The 14,457-nt window shown below is 59.7% G+C and overlaps 2 protein-coding genes across 11 annotated transcripts in view; one reads left to right on the top strand and one right to left on the bottom strand.

Moving 5' to 3' along the window:
* LOC134406585 (uncharacterized protein C17orf114-like) overlaps positions 1-14,457 on the bottom strand; it is a 70,197-nt gene that overhangs the window by 28,369 nt on the left and 27,371 nt on the right. The gene's annotated exons all lie outside the window — the stretch shown is intronic.
* The window catches only part of MINK1 (misshapen like kinase 1), a 42,703-nt gene continuing 29,147 nt past the window's right edge, over positions 902-14,457 (top strand). For 6 of the 10 annotated variants that reach the window (XM_063138082.1, XM_063138078.1, XM_063138076.1 and 3 more), the window contains exon 1: positions 903-1,147. In XM_063138082.1, coding sequence (XP_062994152.1) covers positions 1,091-1,147 — 57 coding nt within the window. In that variant the 5' untranslated portion in view covers positions 903-1,090. Of the gene's footprint in view, positions 1,148-14,457 lie in introns of all 10 variants that reach the window. The other 4 variants (XM_063138081.1, XM_063138080.1, XM_063138073.1 and 1 more) reach the window with 1 other exon arrangement.

Below are 14,457 nucleotides of genomic sequence, written 5' to 3'. Positions count from 1 at the left end.
GGAGGCCGGGCCCTGCCCTGCCCGAGAGCAGCCGCAGCGCCGGGGCCCCTCGTCTCCGCCCCCGCCCCCCCGCCAAGACTAAACCCGGCAGGGGCCCCTCAAGCACAGCAAGGGCTGCTCTTGCTTCACCCCCGACCCCAAAGCCGCCTCCGTCCGCCAAGGGAGCCCGGGGCGGAGGCCGCATCGGGGGCGGGGCTGGGGCTGGGGCTGGGGGTGGGGCCTTTGGACGCCCAGCGGCCCCAGACACACCGCGGGGAAACTGAAGCGGGCGGGGCTTCGCGCCGAGGCTTCGGCCTGTCGTCGCCCGCGGGGGCCTCACTACGCCCGTGAGGTAAAAGGCAAAGGCCGCCTCACGAGGCGCCGTCGCCCTTCCCCCACCCCCACACTGTCAGGAAAAGGCGGGAGAGGCCGGGTCGCCATCTGCTCGACGGCGCATGCGCCCTGGGACCTCCGCCCGCCGACTACTCGACTTCCGCCACGCTTCCCTCGACCATTCCCAGAGCGGGACTTCAATACGTTTCCGCCTAGTAAGGTTTGGTTGTTCGGTCCCCGCTACTTCCGCCACTCTTCTGCGCATGCTGTCACGAAACGGATTTTTTTTTTTTGGCGCGGCTCACTAGTGCTCCTACGCATGCGCCGCCCCGTCCCGTCCTTACCCGGCTGCCAATGGCGAGCGCGCTCGCGTGCCATCTGGTCGGGGCGTCTGCCTCTTCTGCACTTGTTATTATTCGCCTGAGCGCCGGCGCGGAAGGGTCCCGCCCTCCGCCGCGACGCGTGCGCAGTGCCTTGCGGTGGCTGCCGCCGTCCATGCGCTTGCGCGCGTTCGTCCCCGCCCATTCGGGCCGGCGCGTGCGCAGTGCGGCGCCGTTCCCTCTCGGGCGCCTGTCAGTCAGTCAGTCAGAGCGAGGCGGGCGAGGAAGGAGGCAGAAGGAGCCGCGGCGGCCCAGGCGGAGGCGGAGGCGGAGGCGCAGCCGGCTTGATGGGGCCGCAGCACTGAGGGGGAAGGAAAGCAGAGAGCGAGAGCGAGCGAGCGAAGGAGGAAGGGAAGGAAGCGAGGGAGGGGAGCAGCAGCAGCCCCCCCTCCGCCGCCATGGCCGACCCGGCCCCCGCCCGCAGCCTCGACGACATCGACCTCTCCGCCCTCAGGGTGAGCGGGGGGCAAAGGTCAAGGGTTGGGCGGGGTCACCGGGGTCAACGCTGCGAGGGGCTGAGGGGCGGCGGAGGTGACTGTTATTGTTAGGGGGGGCGTCGTCGTCCTCCCCCCTCCCTCCCTGGTGCCCATTCCAGGAGGGCCCCCCGCCCCCGTGCACTGTGAGGAGGGGAGCCCCCCCCCGAGCTCCTCCCAGGCGCCCCTTCTCTGAATGCTGCCATTTTACACCGGGGAGGGGGAGGAAAGGGTGGCTCCCTTGCACCCCTCCCCCCATTTTGTGACTGGGGGGGTGCATGAGGGGGGCGTCTCTCCCTCTCTCTCTCCCTCCCCGCCCGCCAGGTCGCTTCCTGGCCCTCGATCCTCCTTTTGCTGCAGGGCGAGTGCAGTGCAGTGTCATCCTCCTTCCTTTGCAACCTGCAGCAGGGGCGGAGTGGCAGTGAGCAGGGCCCCCCCTTTATTTGCCTCCCCCTCCTCCTCTTCCTCACACACGCCCTGCTACGCTTCCCCCCCCACACACACACACCACCAACCCGCCCCCAAGTGCCGCGGTCCTTTTTGCCTTTGCTCTCCTTGCAGTCTCCTTTCCTGTTTTTCCTCAGGATCAGCGGGTTGGAGAAGTGCTATTGAAAACCACATCGCCAGCAACGGGGTGGGGGTGGGGGAGATGCAGGGGCGGGTGGGGGGTGGCTGGCTTATCTTGTGCGTGCCTACATATACTCTCTGCAGGAGTGGGGCGCAGAGGGGGGTGGAGAAGTATGTGATGTGGTAGATGCCAGATTGCACTAACAGGAGGGGGAGCAGACTTTCTCCCCCCCCCCACTCCCTCCCTCCGCTTTCATGGGTTCTTGTGTCGAAAGGCTCCAATTGTCCAACGCTGGAATCTCCTGTTGATTAAGAAAAGGCTTATTTAGTCCTTAAACTTGCGTTGAGCTCACAAACGACTCCGACTGGCTGACTTGGGCTGAGGCTGGTTTGGTCTCTGGGGTTGTCAGCAGTTGGCTGAACAGTTTTCTTCCAGAACTTGATCCTCCGTGTTCCCTGGCCTGCCCTCCTGTCTCCTCTCTGGTGCACGAATGCACGCACACCTCACTCCTTGACCGCGATCCTCTTTGAACCGCCTTTCTGGTTACCCTCATTATTCAGCTAGCCACGGGGTTCTCTGGATAATTGCTGCGCCGATCTATTTTCGGGCCTTCTTTAAGGTGTGCCTTTTGGGCTCTGAACCCCTTGGGGCCCCAACAACCTAGTTAAGCCTTCACCGTTTCTTACCCAGAAACTGGAGGGATGGAGAAAGAGGCCTGCCTCTCCTCCCTCCCTCGCTTGGGACTGTGTTAATTTGTAGATTGAGAGCTCCTTGTCAGGCAGGGATCTGTCTCGCTCACCAAGCTCTGTTTAGTGCTGCGCGTATCAGTTAACACTGTATAAATAATAATGACCTGCTCAACAGCTCTCTTTCCCTTGGAATGCTAACTTCTCAGGCAGTTTTGAGAATTTTTTCTCTCTCTCTCGCTGGCTGTGTGGCAGGATGGCTTTGGGGAGTGGGTTACGGGTAAGTGGTTTTGCTCCTGCTTCCCCGTACCACCTTTGTGACGTACGTGGATTTGGCTCAGCTGCCCATGGAGGGGGGCCCTGCTACAAGGCCTCTGCGAGGGAGCTCTGAGTTTCTGGAATGGCTCCTCTTCCTAACAATCCAAAGGAAGATCAGCCTCTCCAGAAGCTCTTACGGTTGGTCATGCACAGGGGCTGGATTGTTCTATGAAAATGTGCCACTGTGAGGGGGTGTCTTCACCTGTTGCTTTCTTTCCTTATCAGACTCGTATGCAGAATTGCTTTTCTACACCCCCACCCCCTTCCACACTTCTTATTTTTGTTTATTGGCTGCTGCCAGTTGGGCAGCTTCATCTGTGCTCCATCAGCAGAACCGGGAGCCAGTGAAGCCCTTTCGGAAAGCGGCTGTGCCTTTGCCTCTTCACTCAGGGTGGGAGCCTCTTCACATCACGCATCACCTCAGGGAGATTGCACAATGCTGTGTCCTGAGTGAACGGGGGCACTTCCCCCCTGCCCTCATTACCTCAGCTGATCTGCTTCCTCACTCTCTTTGTGTCTCTCAATAAGGATTCGTCCCAGGAGTGATGTGAACTAGGGGAAGACAGTTTTTCTTGAAACCATGACAAAGGAATAATGTAATATAGCATCTTAGTGCCAGAATGTACAAACTTTCAGTTTCATAAGTGCTCCTCAAAGGCGAAAGAAAGCATTTTTTCTTCTTGATGAAGAGTTCTGTGAAACTCCACATGCACAGCCCTACACCAACCTATGCTGGTACAATAGCCATCATCTCAATCTATTTTGTGTGTCTCCTGTCCTTTTGGACCAAAGTGATCTATTTAACTAGAAAACAAGAGACAGAAAATGAAAAGCTTCTGAAAATGAGTGTTCCTCAATTGACTTTGCCACACACTCTGAGAGAGAAATCTAAGCATTCTTTTGTATGGGATCCTTTTCAAAAACCACCTGAGAAGTTAGCTTTCCAAGGGAAAGAGACTGTTCAGCGTGTCATTATTATTTATAAAGTGTAACGGAGCTTTATGAGCAATGGAGACAGATCAGCCTGTGGAACTCTCATCCACAAGGACTCAATCGATAACTTGCAATAAAATTGAACCCTGGGACAAGAGAATTCAATTTCTTTAAATGGGATGTATTTGTGTTCCTTCACTTTTAACTTCAGACCCCTCCAAATCTTTAGTAAGATATATATAGGTCGCCTTTTAGGGCTAAAACCTTACGAGGCAGTTTACAAAATCACAACATCTAATAAAAACAAATTCATCAAAAAACAAGGGATTCAATAGCAATAACTTAACATCTATAGCAATCAACAGCAACACTGAATTTTGCATAACAGCATTAAGAATAGAAAAAATAATTTGAGTATCCGTTCAAACAGCAGCAGCATAATATACTTTTAGGGAAAAGCAACTCAGAAGCAACACCTGTTTGAAAGTTTGTAAAGATGAGCTCCCAAAACATGGGTCCACTACTGAAAAGGCCCTCTCCCTCATTTGGGTTCGAGAGCAGGGCCTCGGGAAATGATTGCAAAGCTCAGGTGGGTTGACATAGGTGCAGGCAGACCTTGAAGTAATCTGGTTCGTACCATTAAAAGGGCAAGACCAGCACTTTGAACTGGAGCCAGAAATCGTGGCGACCAGTGCAAGTGGTGCAGTATGGAGGGGTTCATGTGCTCCGACCGCCTTCCCCCCACCGGCATCTCAGCGGCTGCATTCTGGTCCAGCTGAAATTTCTGAACCCTCTTCAAAGGTAGCCCCACTTAGCAGCCTTCCTCAACCTGGGGCGCTCCAGATGTGTTGGACTGCATCTCCCAGAATGCCCCAGCCAGCTGGGGCATTCTGGGAGTTGTAGTCCAACACATCTGGAGCGCCCCAGGTTGAGGAAGGCTGACTTAGAGAGTGCTGTTGCAGCGTAGCCTTGGTGTTACTAGTGCATGGCGAACAGGCACCCTCTTAAAAGATGCAAAGTGGGCAATTAGTACAATCTGCTTTGCTTGCACAATAGGAGGATTTTTTTGTTGACAAACTGGATGATTCTCTTTCTCAGAAAAAGAAATGGCTGGAAAGAATTGGGCAACCTCTCAGCAGGTATTCTGAAGTCCCATGTGCCCTGGTAGTGAAAAGCAAAGCAAAGACGTTCTACCCGGTTCTCTTCTGTAGGTTGTAGAATTTTTCGGGCTGTTTTTGCTGAATGGAGAAGTCGCTGGACAGGGCCAGGTGCTTCTTGAAGCTTTTGTAAAAGGGGGTCTGGGGAGAGACGTTGTGTAATTCAGGCCCACCCCAAAGCAGCGAGTCGCACTTGGCGCTCATCAGAGACGATAGGTGAGCCTGCAAAGAACAGCATGATGGGAGGGGTCAGCCTGCCACTCTTCTGGGGACGGTCGCTGCTGCTGATAAAGCCTGGCCGCCCCCACTCGGCTGACAGTAAGACAGCATCAGTCGTCCGCTGTGGGTTTCTGGCCATGAGTGGTGACCTCACGATGTGGCCTTTGGCTCTCGGGGAACTCTCTGTGGAAATGGCTCCCTGGTTGCCCTCTAGCCCTGCGGGGTCTGGAGTGGGGCTGCTTTTTTGGAAGTTCAGATTCTCCAGAGTAATTGCTGGATGGCCAGCTCGTACACTTACTGTAGACAGCTTCCCACACTTGGTTTTTATTTCCATCCCAGAAGGTGCCACTGAACGCGCCTGAAAGGCAGGCTGACGAAAGTGGGTCATGGAACCTGCCGCTGCCCTGGGTGTGGCCAGGAGCAGCAGCAGCAGCAGCAACCTGAGTGAGCAGAATGCGAATGAGGAAAGTTGCTTTTCACGGGGTGGGGTGGGGAGTTCTGCTTCGGAGGTGAAAGTCATCCAGGACCTGGGGGTGCTGGCTGGCTCTGGCCGGCTGCTCATTGCGCCTGCCTCTGGGCGGGGGCAGTTGGGGCTTTCCCTTGGAATCGGTGGCAGGGTGCCCTTGGAGACATCGCGTGGGGTGAAGGGTTGGTGATTGAGCGCGGGAGGCTGAGATGCCCTTGTCTGAGCAGGAATCGCAGGGTGGGGGCCGAGGCGGAGTGTGCTTGAAACGAAGCTCACAGCAGGATGAAGCTCTGGGGCCGGGCCGGGGTGTGTGTGTGTGCCTGTCTGGTAGGATGGACCCGTCGGCTGAACGTCCCCTCGCCAAGCCCACCTCTTCTCTGGTCACTCTCAAGGGCAGGCAGGGGCCCATTTCCAGCCCTTAAGTCAGCCCGGAGGACTCGTCTTCTTCCAAGCCCAGATACTGGGGTCAGGCCGGGCCTGGGGTCTTATGCTCTGGATATGATGACCACAGGGGCCCTCTGAGCGCTCTTCCACCCGTTCCAGGGTTGTGCATTGGGCCGGGAAGCTTGCGCTGCAGCCTGCATTCTTGTGAGCTCTGGTGCGGAGCTCCAGTTCCAAAAGGGAATCATGGAGCATTCTGGAGCTGGGCTTCTTTCTCAAGACCCAGGCGTCCCCTGGGCTCTGGTGGATCAGCTCCTCATCCCAGATCTTTTAGGGACATGTTGCGTATTTTTGTGAGGAGGTCCGCAATTTCCTATTTGAGTTCTTTGAGAACTCCAGGACGGATGCCGTCTGGGCCTGGTGACGCCTGTCCTCTCGTTGCCCTACTGTGCCTCTTTCTCCCTGCTCGGGGTCAAGCATCCAGACGTGCTTCCTTTTCCTCTCTGGAGGCCTGAGAGCTGGATTTTGCTCCCTTTCACGGCCTTCCTTGGGGTGGTGGAAGAATTCCCCCGTCCCCAGGTCCTGTTGACTAGCACCTGTTTGTCTGGGGTGGGGCTGGTGTCGTGGTCCCCTGCTGCAGTGTTCTGGGCTGGCCCCTTGCTCTGTCAGCAGCCCTCGTGGCTCCCCAGTCATGGGCCCGGCTGGTTCTGGGCGGTATCACCGGGCCTGCGTGTGCGTGAGGAGGGGCGAGGCTCCTGCCTTACGGAAGGCCTCACTGTTGCCTAGGGGATCTCATGTCCTAAGTCTGCAGGGGGGCCCTGTTCCGTTTTCCCTTGGCTGCCCCCTCCCCTGACTTCCCTCCAGCCCCAGCTGCCATGCTCCTTCCAGGCCACTATCTGGGGTGGTGCAGAGGCCTGCGGCTGTGGCGGGTCTCGCTCCTGCGCTCCCCTCGCTTGGCCTCCTTCGTGCTGGGCTGCGTTCTCTCCGCTATGCTTTGCTTGTTGCTAGGGTGAACTTGTTGACTGCAGCATGTAGGCCTTAATCGAGTGACGACGGTGCCCCCTCCTGCGATCGCGCACACAAAGCGTGCAGAGTGAGGCTGGCGCTGGTGGGCCTCTGTCGCGCCCCCCTCCTCTTTGCCGCCCCTTGAGTTGCAAAGGGTTGTCCGCCCAAGACCCTCCCGGGTCAGCAAACCTGCCGGCAGCCCTTGTGGGGGTCTCTGCCCAAGAGGGCTGCTGCCAGAGAATGAAAGGCGGGGGAACCTCAGTCGCCCCATGAGCCGCACCAAAGCCGGCTCTCTGTTGGCCCATTGCATTCTGGGATTGCGAGGCAACGCCCCTTTCCCTGGTCTGGTGTCCCCGAGCAATTCCCCCATGTTGACACTCGCGCTTAGTGCAAATGAAGGAGCCTGTGGGGTTGTGGAGCTGCCGTTGGTGCGGGAAAGCTCTGGGGAGCGACGACGATGTGCGAAGGCCGGGTCCTGGGCGCAAGCCCGGCCCCCTTCCGACACGAGAGGCTGTCGCGCGGCTGGGGGGTTCATCCGGTGGGCCTCGCGATGAGTCGGGAAGGGCCCCCTGCACACACGCCCCCGGAGGTGGCTGTACACCCTGGCTGTTCCTCCGAAGGCTGATGTGCCGTGGGCCATGGTGGGTGCCGTGGGCCAAACTGAGCAGAGGGAACAGCAGAAGGCTGGATCTGTGGAGTCCCTCCCTGCCCCCGAACCAGGCCGAGCGGCCGCTGGGCCTTCCCTTCCAGGTCTCCCCTTCCAGGCCTCCGTGGGGTGAGATTCCCTCTGCTGACCTGCCGCTCCTCTCGCTGCACAGGGTGGGGCTGCTGCCTTTGCTCAGGGCGGGCCTGCCCCAACCTGCTTTTCTGTCCTGGTGGCTCTGGGTGGGTAAGCATTTGGCAGGCTGGCTGGCGGGTGAGCAAAGGAGCTAGTGCAGCTGGCACCTCCTTCCGTGTGGCAGCCCAGGGTGGGGGGCTGGAGGCCCCCTTGCGCCCTGTGCCTTGTTAATGACCTCGGAGGCAAGTCCCGGACCAGACAACAACGTGGGGATGTAACTCCCCCCTCCCCCAGACCTCGTGGGGAGGGGAGAGGGAGGCTTTGGGGAGGGTCCCGAGTCTTCCGCGTTTCCCCTCCGCTTTTCTGCAGACCTGGGGGGCTTTCCTCTGCCTGAGAAACCCAGGGCCTGTTTTAGTAGTTTCTGTCTGTAACCGAGAGCAGTGAGTGATGCCGATATTTTCATTCCTCCCCAAGTTTTTTTTTAGGGCTTTTCCCCCAAACAAAAGGGAAGCTTGTTCTCCACCTGTCCCAGCAACCACCTGTCCCTTCAGAACTCCTGTGACCGCCCCAGGAGGCTCCAGCTTCCGTCCGTCCGTCCGGGGGCTGCCTCCCATTCCCCTCGCATGTCGGCTGCGACGGGGGAGCGGAGGAGGGGAGATACGGCTTGGCCTACTCGGCATTTCTGCACAAGAACTGCTGTGCTTGGGATGGATTTTGTGTCGGGCTCCCCTCATCCCCACTTTTTCTGTTTTAAAAGCAAGTTTCTGATCCTCGTGAATTGTGTGGGCAGTGCCTGGCAAGCGTCCAGCAGCTAGAAGGGATTGAGCAGGAACCCTGGAGTCCGGCGTTATGCACCTTTGCCTCCTTATGGCCTTGGCTGGCCTTGGCATGGAGTCCGACCCTGCTCTCATCTGCATGAGGCCACGGGGGCCTCGTGGCCCAGCTCTGAGGGGTTGCGAGGGCCTCCAGTTATGCTCCGGGAAGCTCCTTTGTGGACTGAGGAACCCCTGCCAGCTGCCTGCCTCCCCCTTTAGTCCTCAACTTTGGCATGGCTCCAGCCTGGAGGGCAGCCCGCTGGGTGGCCTGGCAACGCCGCTGGTTTGGCTCCTGAGCCTGTGAGCTTGCCGCCTTCCGCAGTCGGAGCGAGTGGCCAGTTCTGTGGCTTGTTCACGGGGGAAGGGGGGGGTCTTGCCAACCGCCCTGCCCTGCCCTGCCCTCCCTCTGGGCCCAGGAACATCCAGCAGCCGCAGCCGTTGTGGTCGAGTGTTTCCCAGGGATGCCTGTGTGGTGAATAAATGTGGAACGCAAGTGCCTGTCTGGGGAGGGGCCTGGCGCCTGGCCACCTCCTGCAGCGGAGACCGCTGTGAAAATGTCACACCCCGGAGGGAGGGAGGGAGGGCGGCAGTGGAACTCCACCTGCCTGTCCGTCCGTCTGCAGGGGACTGATCAGAAGGGCAAAGGCCGCCCGTTGCAGAGGGACCGGCCTGCCGGAAGCATGCCCTGCCCAGGCTAGGCAGGGCAGAGGCCTGGATGGGAGCAAAGTCTGGCTTCCGGGCCGGATGCCTCACTCCTGGGGTGCTGCGCACAGGGAAAGGCCAGGCCTGATCCACACCCAGCAGCCTCCTGCTTGTTGTCTGCTAGCCAGCCGGCCGGCCGAACTTCCTGCTGCGGGAAGTGAAAGGGGGAAAAGAGAGACAGTTTCCGCCGGAGCAAGGAAATGGTGGGAGCTAGAGGAACCCCCCCCCCCCGGTCCTTCATTCTCTATCCTGCCCTTCGTCCTCAGCTGCGGCTGGATGCTTCTGCTAGAGAGCCTGGCATAATCCCGTGGCGGGGTGGAGGGAGGCCCGGCGTAGCGCAGGACATGCCCTCCAGGCAGTGGGAGGGGCGGGGGCGGCCCCAGGTGCCAAGATGCCCCAAGGGGATAAAATGGCCGCTTCCCAGGTGCCTCGTTCTTGGTCCTCCTCTGGGATGGAAGCTCTGCTGGGATCCTGGCATGCCGGGGGAGGGGGACGAGGCCTGGAAAAAGGGTTCTGGAGAAAGGGCCGGATGCCCGAGCCGGGCTGTGTGTGTGTGTGTGTGTGTGTGTGTGTGTGTGTGTGTGTAGGCTGGGTTGGCATGGCTCATTGTAGTAGTAACAACAACAACACATGTATTTATTTCTTACCCAGCTCCCCCTTTGCAAGCCTCTTGCTGGTCTGGTGCCTTGCTTCACCCCCTGCCCCCCAGGCCCTCTATTCTTATTTGGCCCACTCCCACTTTCCTAGCTGTCTGCTATCAGGCTGCCCAAAATATGGTGACCTCTACCAGGACCCCAAATGCAGCAAAACCTGTGAAATAAACGGAGACCAAGGAAATGTGTATCGTTGAGTCAAAGTGTGAAATGGAGCCCCCCCCCCCCCCCCGCTGTGTCTGAGGTTCAGCAGATTGGAGAAACCAGCTACTACTAGCCCTGTTGGCTCTGAGCTACCTTCAGTATCGCAGGTGCTGTGCCTGTCCGCACCAGTCCCAGGAAGGTTAAGCCTCATCTAGAGTATTGCATCCAGTTCTGGGCTCCACAATTCAAGAAGGAGGCAGGCAAGCTGGAGCGTGTTCAGAGGAGGGCAACCAGGATGATCAGGGGTCTGGAAACAAAGCCCTATGAAGAGAGACTGAAAGAACTGGGCATGTGTAGCCTGGGGAAGAGAAGAGGGAGAGGAGACATGATAGAACTCTTCAAATACTTAAAAGGTTGTCCCACAGAGGAGGGCCAGGATCTCTTCTCGATCCTCCCAGAGTGCAGGACACGGAATAACGGGCTCAAGTTACAGGAAGCCAGATTCCAGCTGGACATCAGGAAAAACTTCCTGACTGTTAGAGCAGTACGACAATGGAACCAGTTCCCTAGGGAGGTTGTGGGCTCTCCCACACCAGAGGCCTTCAAGAGGCAGCTGGACAACCCTCTGTCAGGGATGCTTTAGGGGGGATTCCTGCATTGAGCAGGGGGTTGGACTGGATGGCCTTGTAGGCCCCTTCCGGCTCTGCTATTCTATGATTCTGAGGTGCTGTTGCACTTGAGAGTTTCCCCGTCCCTGTGGGACCCAGAGGCTAGACCGGAGGGACCCTTGGTCTTCTTAGGATGCAGGAGCGCCAGCTTTGACCCTTCCCCCAAGCCCCTGAGATCCGGTCAAGAGATGTTGGCCTGGCAGAAATGTGCTTTTCGGAAGGAGCTGGCCCGTCACCTGTTCCCATCCAAAGGGCCCTCACTGGAGCGCTGCTTGAAGAGGGAGCGACTCAGCCAGAGCTGCTGCTGCGTCTAATTCAGGAAGGCTGCCATGGAGACTGAGGCAGCCTGAGTGGGATCCGGGTGGGAGCTGGCTCTCCCTCCCTGGTGGCTCCTGGCGCAGCGTCTCGCTCTCAAACCGCCTCGGAGGAGCCACGGCACGGCTGTGGCTGTGGCTGTGGCTGGCCCGTCTCCGGGCTTGAGCTGGGGCAGCCCCCCGCAGACCGATTCCTCTCCGGGCCTCTCCGCTGTGTCGTGCCGGGGGCAGCTTCTGCTAAAGTGGCCTGCCTGCCTGGGCGGTGTACCTGCAGTCCCAGTAGCTTCTGGGAGGAGCCTTTTGAATAAAAGGAGCCGCCTACTGAAAGATACGTTGCCCGGGAGGGCAGCAGGCCGAGAGTTTGCGCTGGAGGAAGGGCAGCCTCACCCCCTGGCCTGCGTCTTTGGGCTCAGGGACCAGAAATGCCAAACGGTGCCCCTTGATATGCCCTCCCCCTTCCCCTGCGCTTTTTCCACCTGGGACATGCGCTGCCCATCAGGAGCAGCACTTTCCCTCTCCCCCCCCCCCCACCGTGAACAGGCCAGGCGACCTTCTTCCGGGGAGCCTGTGTCCCCCTCCTCTCCCAGGGTCAGTTCGTCCCGTGCCCCAGAGAGAGCCTCTTCCAGGGGCAGAGAAAAACAAGAGCGGAGAGGAGGCTAAGGAACCGACTCCTTAGCTGGCCCCACAAATCTGCTTAGGGATTTTTGTGTAACCCGCTTATGAACGGGCAGGTGACCTATAATTAAAAGGCAGGGGGGGGGGGGTTCAAAGCAGGGTGCTGGGGCAAGGGCCCCACCTCTCTTCCCCCCCACACCACTGTGCCCAGGAAATGGGGAGAAAGATGCGCCCACAACGGCACTGGGGACTGAGATCGAGAATAGCCAGGAGCTCTGATGGGTTCTGTGGGGCACCTCTTGAGGACCCGGACTTTGGGGGCAGAAATGCTTTGTGCCGGGCACTGGAAGAGGCTCCCCTCTCTCGGGGTCTGACTCTTCTGGCCTGAGGCATTTCCTGGCCTCCTGCATGAAGCAATGTTTCTGTGCCTGTTCTTCAGGCCCTGTCTCCCTCCCTCCTCTCCCCACTGGGCCCTCTCCCCTGTTTGGGGCTGGCTTGGGCCGGGAGTGGGGCTGGACAGTTTTTCAGAGAGAGCTTCTTTTTGCATGTCACTGGGCATGGAGTGCTGGGGGGCGGGCAGGTAGATGGAGATGATTTTGCTGCTTTGCTTGGCTGCGCTTTCCAGGTGTGGGGGTGTGGGGGGGCTCCTGCCAATGACCAAACCTTGCCGCCGCCCCTCCTCTCCCTCCCCCATGCGTGGCGTGGGCAGGGCCTGTGGAGAGTGCAGCGCAAGTGGGTGGCAGCTGTGGCTACATGCCGCGTTCGTTCTCCGTTCCCTTTTCCTTTCTGACTCACAGCCCTCCCCCAATCCCTCCGAGTACTGAGGAGGGGGGTCCTCTGGGCCTCCCTCTTCTTCCTCCTCCTCTTCCTCCTCCCAAAGGAGCCAGCTGCTTGCCGTGGCCCCCCACAGTGGGCCTGGGCAGCCTTTCCCCTTGCCGGCAACCCAGCCAGGATTCTTGGGCTCCTTGGGAGAAGGTGGCGTGGCGTGGCCGAGTGGCCTCAGGCCTGGTGGGGGGCGGGGGGGCTGCTGCTGCGGCTGCCGCTGCTTCTGGCTTCCTTCCCAAGCCTTGTGACCGGCTCCGCTGGGAGGCCCGGCATCCCAGCCAGGCGGAGGGCTCCGAGAGCTCTCTCAGAAAGGGTCTCTTTGTCCTGCACGGGGTCACGCCTGGGAGCCACGCGCTGCTTTTGGCAGGCTGGGCGGCGCACAGGCTGAGGACTCTGCCCTGGGAGTGGGCAGAGGCGCGGAAGGCGGCTGCCGCCCTTGTCATAAAAAAGGCTGGCAGGGAGGCGACTAGGACGCCTGTGTTCCAGAGCAGGGAACGCTGGGGAAGGTGTGGGTGGGGAGGGGGGCTGCTGTGTGGGTAGCTGACAGCCAGGCCTTTCCTGGGCCTTCAGGGAGGGAGGGGGAGTGCCTGGCTGACCCAGACCCCTGGCTCCCTCTCCACACAGGGCCTATGTATCCCTGGGACTCGTTGCCCTTGTAAATGGCTTTGGAAAAGGCTGGAGAGGTGAGCTGGGCAGGAGGTACCAGCCATGCGAGCTGGAAGGGCCCACCTGGCTGCCCAGGGAACGGCGATTCCTGGGGCATTTGGGAGAGGCAGTGAATTGGTGGCTCTGGCCTGCGGGGCACGAGACTCATGTGGCCATGGGCAGGTCTCCGCACCTCCCGGCTGCAACTGCAGGAACAGCAGAAGCTGGGCCTGGGCGATACGGTTCGCAGGGGGCTTGGCGAATAGAGCCCAGGTCACGGGGCCTGAGGAGAGGGTGGAGACGTGTGCCGGGGCAGGGCGGGGGCGATGGTGGAGCTTCTTCCCCATCTCCTTTTCCCCAAAGTTAGCCGGAATGGATGCCTTGAAACGAGCCAGTGGAAGGTTGCCTGTGCCGGGGGCCTTTCTGTGCCTGGAAGGGGGGGTGTGCTGGGGCAGACGGGAGGCCCGAGCACCCCGTCGGGGGAGGCCCAGCCTGGCCTGCCTCCCTGTCCCCCCTTGGCAGGCCCTGCCATGTCTTTAAGGGGTTCCACCAGGCAAGGCGGCTGCCATCTCTCCTTCCCAGGGAGCCTGGCTGGTGAGCGTCACCTTCCCAAGGCAACTAGCAGCAGAATCCGGCTGTGGAGAAACCCCAGACCGGAGGTTCTGAAGGAACACTCCCTGCAGCGCAGGCTCAGACCTTCTCGCTCTCCTGCGTGCTGGCCAAGCCCTGCCCTGGCCGGTGGTGGTGGTGGAGAAGGCCGCTCACCCGGCCTCTGTGTATATGGCCACCTGCCACTGCCACCACTGCGGTTCTCCGGTTTGGAGGCAGTTCAGTGGCAGTGGAGCCTGGCCTGCCTGCATCCTCCACGTTCAGGAGGCCGCCCTCCCTCCCTCCTCACCTGTCAGGCTGCTGCTGGGCGGCAGTGAGGCCTGCTTGTGGGGCGGCTGCTGCAGCCGCCCCTGTTTCTAGAAGACGCGATGAGCTCATCCAGTCTGGGAGCAGAGGCGCCTCCCTCTGTGGTCCTGGGCCCCCTCTGTGGAGCATCTCCTCCGGGGTCGTCTCCCTCCCTCCCTCTTCCAGAGTTCAGAAATACCAAAGAGCTGAACTCAATAATCAGAAACTGAGAGGGAGGCAAGAGTACCTGGGTGGGGGGAGGTCTGTGGCCACCGCCACGCCGTGTTCCCATCCATCCCGTCTCAGCTCCACGGGAGAAAAGGGAGGCTCCTTGCGTCAGTGGGCACCAGCAGAAGTCCCAAAGGTGGAGGCGGCGCTTTCGGCTTCAGAGCGAGACAAAAAATAGATGGGTTGGAGCTCCTGCCAAGCACACACACACCCTCTTCCTTTTTGAGGGCAGGGATGACCCAGGGCCAGGGCACACCAGGAAGAGACAGGCACCTAGA

This window comes from Elgaria multicarinata, chromosome 11 (genome assembly GCF_023053635.1).
Source record: "Elgaria multicarinata webbii isolate HBS135686 ecotype San Diego chromosome 11, rElgMul1.1.pri, whole genome shotgun sequence".
Lineage (NCBI taxonomy): Eukaryota > Metazoa > Chordata > Lepidosauria > Squamata > Anguidae > Elgaria > Elgaria multicarinata.
The sequence above is the reverse complement of the archived record's forward strand: the minus strand, read 5'-3'. Positions and strand labels throughout refer to the sequence as shown.